This window comes from Epargyreus clarus, unplaced genomic scaffold (genome assembly GCF_041222505.1).
Source record: "Epargyreus clarus isolate Ecla_fem2 unplaced genomic scaffold, WU_Ecla_fem_2.2 ptg000004l, whole genome shotgun sequence".
Classification (NCBI taxonomy): Eukaryota; Metazoa; Arthropoda; class Insecta; order Lepidoptera; family Hesperiidae; genus Epargyreus; species Epargyreus clarus.
In genome coordinates this window covers 12,769,101-12,780,385 of record NW_027332212.1, presented here as the reverse complement: position 1 = coordinate 12,780,385, position 11,285 = coordinate 12,769,101, and the positions used below count along the sequence as shown (strand labels likewise).

At 38.1% G+C, this 11,285-nt stretch overlaps 1 protein-coding gene across 1 annotated transcript; it reads left to right on the top strand.

The window, feature by feature from the left end:
• The first annotated feature begins 578 nt into the window (after window positions 1-578).
• LOC140757592 (uncharacterized) lies at window positions 579-10,505 on the top strand. The gene is made up of 11 exons (XM_073093413.1): window positions 579-786; window positions 874-985; window positions 2,092-2,238; window positions 2,678-2,736; window positions 2,912-3,068; window positions 3,453-3,621; window positions 4,440-4,622; window positions 5,174-5,321; window positions 7,114-7,890; window positions 8,798-8,891; window positions 9,510-10,505. The coding sequence occupies exons 1-11, from the start codon at window positions 750-752 to the stop codon at window positions 9,703-9,705; spliced, it is 2,079 nt and encodes a 692-aa protein (XP_072949514.1). The 5' UTR covers window positions 579-749; the 3' UTR covers window positions 9,706-10,505.
• Window positions 10,506-11,285: the final 780 nt, after the last annotated feature.

The window sequence follows — 11,285 nt, the reverse complement described above, 5'->3', positions numbered from 1 at the left end:
AATTCATAGAAGTTTTGTTATTAAAATCCTAATTTGATTAAATTATTTTTAATAAAGTTTGTGTTTTGCTTATAATAGTATAATACTATATGTGTTGACTGTTGTAAATAACATAGATATAGCGTAGCGAAAAAAATCTAGTTTATGGTAAATAAACAAACGGTATTAGTGAAGGGGGCGTCACCTAACATATTTTGCTTATCGCTTGTACCCCTTCCACGTCCATATAATAACACTTTATTATTAATATTTTACACGCCTATTATTTTATACGGTTATATTTTTCGTTAATTTTCTTTGTAATAAAATGAAACAAATAAAATAAATATTTAAAAAAGAAGAGACGCTTAAAATCCACATTTTTTAATGTTTAGTGACCTGGCGGAGGCTCTTACCCTTATACAATTTAAATATTATTTTGCACACTTCAGTTTTAACCATAAACACATCTTTTTATCGCTATTACAATAACAAAATTTAAAAAAAATCGCTCCATCCTAAAGATTATGTAGTGGCAACATTGGTATCGATAAAAACAAAAACCGTAGATCACACATGTCCCAACACTATAAAATACTATAAATGTTAAACCGTTTTTATTACAAAACTATTTTTACACTTCGGTCTAGCGTAACGAATTTATTTAGATTATACTAATGAAAAATAAACAAAAGTGACCGTTGGATCGCATGTATGATAATTATCGTATTGATTTGAAAATATAAACGTTGGAATTATTTCTGACAAAAATGTCTAAATTAATAGACGAGGACTCAAGTTCGAACGGTGAGTTTATTATGAAGTTTATTTATGTGACATCGCGTTGGTATTTTAAACTTGATTAATTAAACAAAATGCACTTTTATATTTAAGATTACTTGGTCACAGCCATCGAGATTTTTGACTATTGTGGAGCCGACAGTTCGGGAACTCTGCGTGTTGATACTTTGATGGACAAATTAGCACCGTTCGTGAAAACTAACGAGTATGTATATTATTTTAACTAATTCCCTACTTTTACAGTATCAATATTCAATATACACTTCGTATTTTTCTTGATATTTTTAATGTAGCAAGGTTATAATTTTACGAATTATGATCTATTAAAATTCTCTGAATGCCCTCAATACGAAAGTGGAACATACGCCTGTAGTTGTTTTAGTCATTTGCGGTTACTTGTGGCACTAATTTTAGACTTCCCTGTTTATTTAGGATACAGGAAAGTAACATGAGTAGACAACAGTTTGTTGTGGTAACATTTTGTGTTTAGGGAAATATGTTTGTATATTGTAAGGTATATCTAATATATATTTTCACATTTTCATTATTAATATTGAATAAAGTTGGAGGAGATTGATAAATTTAATTGCTGATTTGTTGCAAAATTTACCACTATATGTTTTAGTGCATAATATATTTACAAGATGATATTCATTATATAAGAAAAAAATACTATTTACGTTTACAATATTTATTTAATTTCAATACTGCCCAATTATACATTTATCTGTTATGCATAGACTGATGGTAATAAATAATAACAGTGACTGTTGGACAATCTGAATAGTAAATTTGAACAAGTTATATTTAATTTTATCAAAACACATTTACCCAAAATATTCACATATCGCAACTTTTTGGATCAGTTGATTTGAGTATGAGATTATAATGCAACTTTGTATAATTGTTAGTTTCAAAAGAACCTGCATTATATTATATGACGTAAATGTATATCATAAGTTTGCACAACTGATACTTTGCATACTGTAGGAATGTTTACTTAGCGTTTATCTCACTTACGCAAATAATGTGTCTTGCATTTCTGGCCAAATTACTTGTTGTGGTATTACTTTTTACTCTACAAAGTACGACTGACCTTTTTATGTTGATTTCTTTGTGACAACTTCCATATTAAGGTTTTAAAAAGAATAAGATTTGTGTTATGATTAGTTTCATCAAATCTGTTACTAGCTTTTTTTCTCAATTACTTAATAACAAATATGTTTACAAATTTATAGAACAGAGTTGCCTAAAAATAAGTAACAAACACATTGTAATGATATTTTTTATCTATTTATTCATATATTTCAGTATTAGTGCTGAAGACAGCTACTTAAGATCGCTTCTAGATCCAGACCAGACTAGACCTGAAATAACAGTTGCTAAATTGGCGATGACACTCAAAAATTACAGTGAGTGCCAGAAACAACAGAAGATTAAAATTGACCTAGAAGAAAGGTGAGTCCTTAGTTTAGAATTAATACAGAACAACACGTGAAATAATCTATTGTAAGAGTGATAACCTGATAACCAACAGAGCGGTTTTCAGCCGCCATTGCCTGCAAACATTTTATTAAGAAACTAACAAAACCACATTTTGTAACAGTTACATAGTTAGTAAGCGCCTAGTTTCTGAAGCGTCTGCATCTTAACGTAACACTATTGTAAGTCATCCAGAAAGGTTGATATGCATTGCCCGCTAAAACTACCAACAAATGTGCATGTTGTGAAATGTAAAATAATAGTGCCATAAGAATGGAAAGCCTCTTTTATTTATATTCTTATAAGTGGGATGCAATTCTGCATATTATGCTTGCAAAGGCTGTTGATAAATGGTCAGTTAAATTTAATTCTAAGAAACATTGTATGATATAAAGATATAAACATTTTGTTACAGTTTTAATTTGAAAGGTGAACAAGCACCACATGACTCAGATTCTGGTATATCTACAGATGGTAAGTTTTAACAGTCATAATTATAATGTTAGATCTCTAAAAATGATTCTGCTTTTTTTTATTATAATTTTTTATCAAGGTAATCAATTAGTTTTTCATATTTAATGTGTAAATGTACATGAAAAATCGGTATGAGAAAAAGGCATGCCAGGTCGTATAAAAATATGTGTGTCAGGTTTCCAGCTGCTGGAGGAGCTGCAGAGCGAGCTGCGGGAGAAGTCTCACCTGGCGCACCAGCTGCGCGGCCAGCTGGACTTCACGGACCGCCAGCACGAGGAGGCGCTCGCCGCGCTCTCCGCCGAGCGGGACTCGCTGCGGGCGCACCTCAACATGTACGTACGCCGCGTGTGCCAGGTGCCAGCTGCTGGAGGAGCTGCAGAGCTAGCTTGCACTCATTAGAATCATTAGTGTGCGGACGTCGAGATATAGTTTTGACCACCAGGATGACGAAACAGTCACTTTATCGCTCTAATATGTAATTTCTAATTTGATTCCCGATTTCCCAAGAAGTCATCTAACTAATGTAATGATTTTTTTGTAGCCGGTAACATGGCTACATGACACTTTTTTAATGTAAATATTATGTGTGAATACGACGGTTTTAAGATAGTGGTGGTGGTAAAAAATCCAATTTTATTAAACCAATCCTTATTATAATTAGTAAATCAATTATTTCATCTACACAGTAATCTCAAACGAACTTTCATTATCTCCAGGTTACGTGAAGAGAACGTGACGTTGACTCACGTGCGGCGCGACTACGAGGAGGTGTGCGAGCGGCTGTGCAGCGCCGAGCGCGCGCTGGAGGACGCGCGGCGGGAGCTGGACGGCGCGCGGCGGCGCGGCAAGCTGCTGTTGGAGCAGGTGGCCGCGCTCGACACCGAGGTGAGGCGCGGCACGTGACGCGGCGCAGTGCGGCGCGGCGAGCTGCTGCTGGAGCAGGTGGCCGCGCTCGACACCGAGGTGAGGCGCGGGCACGTGACGCGGCGCGGCGAGCTGCTGCTGGAGCAGGTGGCCGCGCTCGACACCGAGGTGAGGCGCGGGCACGTGACGCGGCGCGGCGAGCTGCTGCTGGAGCAGGTGGCCGCGCTCGACACCGAGGTGAGGCGCGGGCACGTGACGCGGCGCGGCAAGCTGCTGCTGGAGCAGGTGGCCGCGCTCGACACCGAGGTGAGGCGCGGGCACGTGACGCGGCGCGGCGAGCTGCTGCTGGAGCAGGTGGCCGCGCTCGACACCGAGGTGAGGCGCGGGCACGTGACGCGGCGCGGCGAGCTGCTGCTGGAGCAGGTGGCCGCGCTCGACACCGAGGTGAGGCGCGGGCACGTGACGCGGCGCGGCGAGCTGCTGCTGGAGCAGGTGGCCGCGCTCGACACCGAGGTGAGGCGCGGGCACGTGGCGCGGCGCAGTGCGGCGCGGCGAGCTGCTGCTGGAGCTGTTATCTAAAACTAAACAATCTATGAATTGTGTATCAGTCAGCAAAAAAATAAGTCGCCTAATCATAGGCAAACATTTTACACTGGGGACCTCCATTGAACTTTCCGCCCCGGGTCTTCGACGATCTTAGTCCGCCACTGAGCAGCAGTAAACATTAATATAAGATGGACTACATACTCATTTGCTATTTCAATGTTCTATAAAAAAAACGACCAATGTTGCAACATGTCAATATACTGATCTAAAAGTCAATCCTACATGTTCCCCAGAAACTGACGCTACAAGAGCAGCTAACGAAGTCTAAGGACGAGTGCCACCGCATCAACGAGATGTACGCGAGCCGGCAGACCACGCTGCGCGAGGAGAACGAGACGCTGCGCACCGACCACGCGGACCTCAGCGCCCGCCTGCAGGACCAGGAGGAGTTCATGCAACAGCTTATTAAGGAAAAGGTGACTTTATTTGCTTTTTTAAAACATTTTTTTTTAGTATAAGAGTAGTAGACGAGCATGCAGTCCACCTGATGGTAAGTGGCGCCTATGGACATCTGAAATCAACCCCAGATAGGATTAAATATTCCTAGCTGAGGTCGGCCACAGATGCGCCGCTACCCCTGAGGACTAAGAGAGAACGCCTCGGAAAAGTCTGTCTCCCTTACCACACCCTTCAAACCGGAACACAACAGCTCCTAAAACTGCTGTTATTAGGTAGAAATATTGTGGCGGTGGTGCCGCCGGAATCGAACTACAAAGGGTTCTACCACCTTCAGACATACTACGAGTACCAGCTCAGCATACAGTCCGCCTGATGGTAAGGCTACTGCCGCCCATGTGCATCTGTAAGCAATCCAAGATAAGATGAGTATCCTGCCTTTGTAGCACCTTTACGATTTTGTAGTCCTTTAGTATTTTAGTAACAAATACTTAAAATAAATAAGATTAAAAAGACACTGATACAGCGTTTTTCAATATGATGTACAAACAATTATATTTTATGAATCCAGGTGCTTCTAGAGATGGAACTGAAAGACCTATTGAACAAGTCTAACCAGAACCACCTGCGCATGGACCGCTCGATCGATGTCAGCTACACAGAGGACCAGATGCTCACCGCGCTCGATAGCCTCAACGCAGACAGCCGGTTTGCTCAAGGTCAGTTTAAATAACTAATTATCACTTACGAACTTTGGCCCGTGGCTTTGCTCGCGGTCAGAGGTTGATGACAAAAGTTGTTTTTATTTATCTCTCGGGAAAAATGCCCTATATCCTTTTCTGAGCCCTTGACAATATGTGTGCAAAATTCTTTGACAATCAGTTATGTTGTTAAAGCGTGAAAGCATAACACACAAAAAAACAAATTTCACTTTGGCTATGATATTAGTTAAGTTAGGTTAGGTTAGGTTGTACTAAGGCTGAGTTTGAAGGAGAAGTTACTTTCCACCCAGTGGGTCATACCTATGCTACGCCTATATTGTTTACTTCAATAATACATAGAAATACACTGTATGTCCATTTCCTTCAGTTAAAAATACTTGAAATCAATCGCTACTGTTGTCCTATCATTGTACGTTGGCCATGCCGAAATAATCATCACAATTCTTAAAAGTAGTTTTTTAGAGAAGTCATTTAAAAGGCTTATTCCAATAATGATCATTCAGTTTGTCCTAAAGCGATTTTAAACATCCATAAGTCCTCTATCAACAGAAATGTAAATAAATGTATTTGCATAGGTAGTATTTCATAATCATTAAAATATCTCAAGGTGAATTTTCGTAAACTGTTTAAAATTAATAGTATCCATAATCATAATTCGAATCATTGGCTAGCTGCCATGTGTCTATCATAAACGATGCATTACATTATGTTTAGCAATAACATAGATTTATGCCTTCCATTCAATATTTATGCTTTATACATACATACATCTTTCATTACATACAGTAGAAAGAATTTCCACGGAAGACCGCGACTCACATGGGACAGTTTTATACCGACAATCATAACAATTTATGGTATTTCGAGGTGTATTCTATGCTTAGCGATCAGAAAATAAATTTACGGGCAAATTTTTAAAATAATAAAAGAATTACTTTATTCGCGAATAAAAGTGCCTTAATTTAGGCTTTGAACTCACGGAGCGTTATTTCTTATTTTTTGCGCGTGGATGTGGCATCTCAACACTTACAAATGTAACTAGCTATTCCTTGTCCACGTCGGAAACTAAAGACAAACGCTGCGTGAATTCTCAGAAGTCTTAGACAATAATGCCGCATGTGCGTGTGAATTGAGCTCTATGCTAAAGGGCTTGTACACAAAACTGCCATGCGACGTCGCATCATACAAATCTGCGAGCTCCCTCGACGCATCGCAGGTATTTGCGAATTGATTCGCATCGCGCATTCCTGCGATGTTTCGTCACAATTGTTGACGCCATTTTTAGTTCGCTCTGCGACAGAGTGTGGGGAAGACGTATACTTTAATGTAAAAAAATGACAGAGTACGACGTTGAAGATATGGTGATATTAAACTTAAAAGCACTTTGAATGAAGATATGCTCGTTCGAAAATAATTAAAAACTAAATTTTCGTCGATTTTCAAAGCTTCATATTTTAGATGAAAGTAGTTCCCATCGGCATTCATAGTAATAATAAATAGATGAACACAAAATCTTCTTTGTTTCTCTTTCCTGTATCTCCTAAGCAATAACAAAAGTGCACACTTCTTTTTACGATCCATGTCACGACCTAGTTTACAAAATTCAGTACCGTTGACGGTAGTCGAAAGAATGTCACCGCTGGGAGAGGTCTTGCCGCACGAAATCGCATCGCTGCAATTTGTGTCGGGTTGCGAATTCGCATCGCAGTTTTGTATACGAGCCCTTAAAACACTTAACGCTTTCTTGCAAACTAATTACGCTTTCTCATACGCTTCTTTACCCCTCTAGAGAACCATATCTTAGACGAAGAATCCTTTGTGAACGCCTTACGTGAGGACCAAGGTAGGGTCACCAACGTATCGCTATTCGACGAGATTCGTCTCAGCTTTTGCAACATGTCTAAGCACAACATAACAGCACAAACAGCAGAAAGACACGCAGAAAGTCTCGATACCTCACTAATAACGGTTGCAACACAAACAGACGAAGGGTACAACGAAATTGACAATGATACTAGCGTAGGAGGGAGTGAAAATGTAACCAGTGTACAATGTCAGACGGTACATTCAGTACTAACCCAAGCTACACAAACTGTTGACAATGAAACTGAATGTGTAAATGTAGAGCCAATTTGTCATGTAAGTGATAATTCAGTAGGAACACAAACACATAACTTAAATACCACCTCTGTGTGCGTTAAGACTCAAACAGATGTGCAAGAACACGATGTTGTAAATAATAATAATCTACAAAGTTGTATGGACTGCTCGAAATGTGTCGAATGCGAGAAAAACAAGAGATATACTTCAAAATTGGAGAGTGACGTCAGACTTTCGAGAAAATCTATGAGTGATATGCAACTAGAGATAGATAAATATGAATCTAATCTAAGTTTATTACAAACTCTTGTTGATGAAGGCAATGACAGGAATAGATTGTTGCAAGAAGTGGTAGGAAACTTGGAGTCGAAGCTAGATGTGCTAGAAGCCGCTTGTAATAAGCAAGGGGATGAAATACAGCGAATGTGCTGTGAGAAGTGTTCGACGTTCGTTCAGACCGAGAGTGGTAATGTTATTTGTATGAAGTAGAATTATTGTTGTATTTAGGTATGGTACTAAATGTGGGTAGTTCAAGATTTAGGTTGTTTATGTTACTGTTGTTGAGTGTTGTCATAGATAGTATTGATATAGAAAGGAGTGTTATGATGGTTATGTTATAATTATATATGATGAACAAAATAATTGTAGTTTTCTATATTTTATGTTCCTAATGTGGGTAGGTAAAGTTATAACTGTTGAGTGTTGTCATAGCAAAGTAGTGATGGAACTTGTAAGTAGTTAAAAATAAATATCTACTGTGGTCATTGTCATAGTTACTATTAATCCTTAACAATAGAAATTGAATACGAAGATCATGTACTATGTATGTAGTAGAAAATTAATAGCTTGTATTTTATTATTGTAGTTCATTTTTTTCGAACTAAACATATGGCGTAATACATTATAATTTATCACAAACAATGTAATCCTTTCAAGACCGCCAGACCTGGTTAATCTTATGTACATATTTTTGTTTCTTGGTGGAGGTGCATAATGTTCAGTAGTGTAGATAATAACTTTCGGTAGTATTTATCGTATTCATTTATTACAATATCAGTATATTACTATTAAGTATAATATTAAACTTAGTAATTATATATAACTGTATCATTTAATTTAACAACGAAATTTCGCAGTATTAGTTGCAAAACATTGTGTTTTATCTGGTGAGGGTTAACATCGTGAGGAAACCTGCAAGCTTGAATTCTTAGGAACAAAGTACTAAAGGGTGTGTGAAGTCTTCTATTTCGCACTTGGCCAGGGAGATGATTAATGGTCTAAACGCCTCTCACTATGAGAGGAATCCGTGCCCAGCTGGGGGACAGTAATGGGTTGATGACGAAAATAATAAGAACTAATTTGTACAATTGCAGATCTGTCAACAGTATCGACACAAACCGAGCTGCCGTGCACAAGTTGCGTTAAGAGAAAGAACGGACCTAATCGCACATTGAAAAAATACTTCTGGTGAGTAGATTTTAATGTTTCTTAGTCTGGACGCAATTAAGAAGTAGATGCGCATGCGCATAATCAAAAAGTAATGATTTCGAAAACTTGCATACTAACAATAAGATTTATTCTAGTATTTATAGGGAAGGTTTTTAAGGTTAGTTTTAAACGTAAAAGTAAATTTTCCATACTCAGCTAGTCTCAGGTTGAGCTTGAATATAATTTGTAAGAACGTAATAGTGTTGTTCATGTATCATTCAATGAGTTTGTCACAGGTATATTGAAAAAAAATATATATATACGGTCGAATTGAGAAACCCCCTCCTTTTTTGAAGTCGGTTAAAAAGAAATGAATGTATTTATAACTTCAAACTACGAAATGGATGATTAATTGGCTATTGCACAAACGCTTTTAAATTATTTCAATTTTATGTTTCTCAATTTATTACTCAAGTAAGACTTCAGATTGGTCTCTGTCTATGCAACAGATGCGATGTAACCGTCACATCCTGACCTAGAATCAACTTTAACATATCATACATTAACCTGCATGTAATATTACTTATCATAACACAAGTCTGCTTAACTAACAAGCAACCCGTGAGCCGTAACCGTACACCGGCAGTGTGTTCGCAGGGAGCCGCTGAAGTGGCTGTTCCAGCTGTTCGCGGTGCTGTGCTTCGCGTGCGCGGCGTGCTCGCTGTACGGCGTGGCGCTCCGCCCCCGCGCCTGTACCGAGCGGGCTCCAGCGGTGCCCTGGCGCTGGTTACACGCGCAGGACCTGGTGGACCTGCTCCTTAGTGTGGAGTATGTAGCGGAAGTGCCAATGTGATTCGTGCGGCGGTGCTGTGATATCTAGTGACGTGGAATGATAACGGCTACGGAAATTTAGTGACCCAGTGAAAATAACCGCGTGACATACAACGGCCCCCCGCCCCTGTACCGAGCGGGTTCCAGCGGTCCTCTGGCGCTGGTTACACGCGCAGGACCTAGTGGAGCTCCTTCTCAGTGTGGAGTACGTAGCGGAAGTGCCGATGTAACTCGTGCGGTGGTGTAGTAATATCTAGTGACGTGGAATTTATCATCAGCATGCAGCGTCGGTTAGTGACAGTGAAAAATAAACGCGTGACGTAGAACGGCAACGTACAACGATTTTTAGTGACCCAGTGAAAAATGAACATAGTGCAGTACAATGTTTATATCGAATATGTCTTAACAAAATGTCCAGCGTCATGTAACATAGTGAAATAATTGTTTATAATTGATTGTTTCAACTAACTCACAGGTTATCTGACAAAATATTGTATCCTTTTTATTATTGAATATGTCGCCGGTGAGCCTATGTATTAACGCATTACAAAAATTCTGTATCAATATCAGAGGATAAACACCCATTTTTCGGCACCAGGCAGCATCATTGTAAATGTATATAAATAGATTTTCTTATTCCTAAATGTTCCTTTAAACTTTTTTTGTGTTGTGTTCATTTTATTTTTGTTTTATTCTTGTACTATTTACTTTAAATAATTTTAATTACAACGACAACAATAACTAAATATAGGGTATTATGGCCTTTTGTGAAGTTTCTCAAATTATTATTAAAGTATACTAGATTTTTATTTAAATTTTTGATTACTGAGTAGGGAGTACCTATAAAAAAAAACCTGTAATTTTACACTTTCACGTCGACTATTGTTTTAGATGTTTGAAGAAAAGAGTCAATAGTATATTTTTTATTTAATACACAATTTATCGTGATTTCCTGATTATTTTTAAAGACTACAAATTATTATAAGAAATAAAAAGGAAATCCTCGCTTCTTAAAGATATTACTTACCTATTGATACCCATGGTCATTCCCACATTTTAGTTGAATCAAACAACACCTTATCTGTAAAAATGTTTCCTTGAGCAGCAGGGCATGCCAAAGAATGAGACATACAGAGAACACATAAATAGTCGTACGTCGACAAAACATTACCCTCTGCAATCTGGTAAAATTTATCATAAACATGTCCTTTTAGTTTTATCATGTGTCGTAATATCCTATTGTTTTCAAAAGTTGTCGTTATTATTCGCTTTATTAACCAACAAGTTACTATTGTAAATGTGTCTTCCCTTGTGTATACGTTTTTTGACCATTTTATTCTGTGTAAATTATATTAACGTTTCTGTAATTTTAATGTTTTCTTAATAATTAATGCTAATTTATAACAGCAACGATTTACCGTGTCTTGTCTATTGTGTATTGTAAAATTTAAGGATAAAACTGTCTTAAGAACAGTTGTTAATTTAATTTAGTGTTGCCGAATCGAAATATCTATGGATTTGTCCATAGTCATTGACGAAATCGTCTGATATTGAATTTAAATTTTATGTGGACAAATATTTCTGGATCTTGTACCCTGACAT

Excerpts from the sequence above, each read along its gene's own strand:
- LOC140757592 (XM_073093413.1), top strand. The coding sequence starts at position 750 with ATGTCTAAATTAATAGACGAGGACTCAAGTTCGAACG. Across the intron at positions 787-873 it reads CGAGGACTCAAGTTCGAACG|ATTACTTGGTCACAGCCATC; the intron begins GTGAGTTTATTA and ends TTTATATTTAAG. Across the intron at positions 986-2,091 it reads CCGTTCGTGAAAACTAACGA|TATTAGTGCTGAAGACAGCT; the intron begins GTATGTATATTA and ends CATATATTTCAG.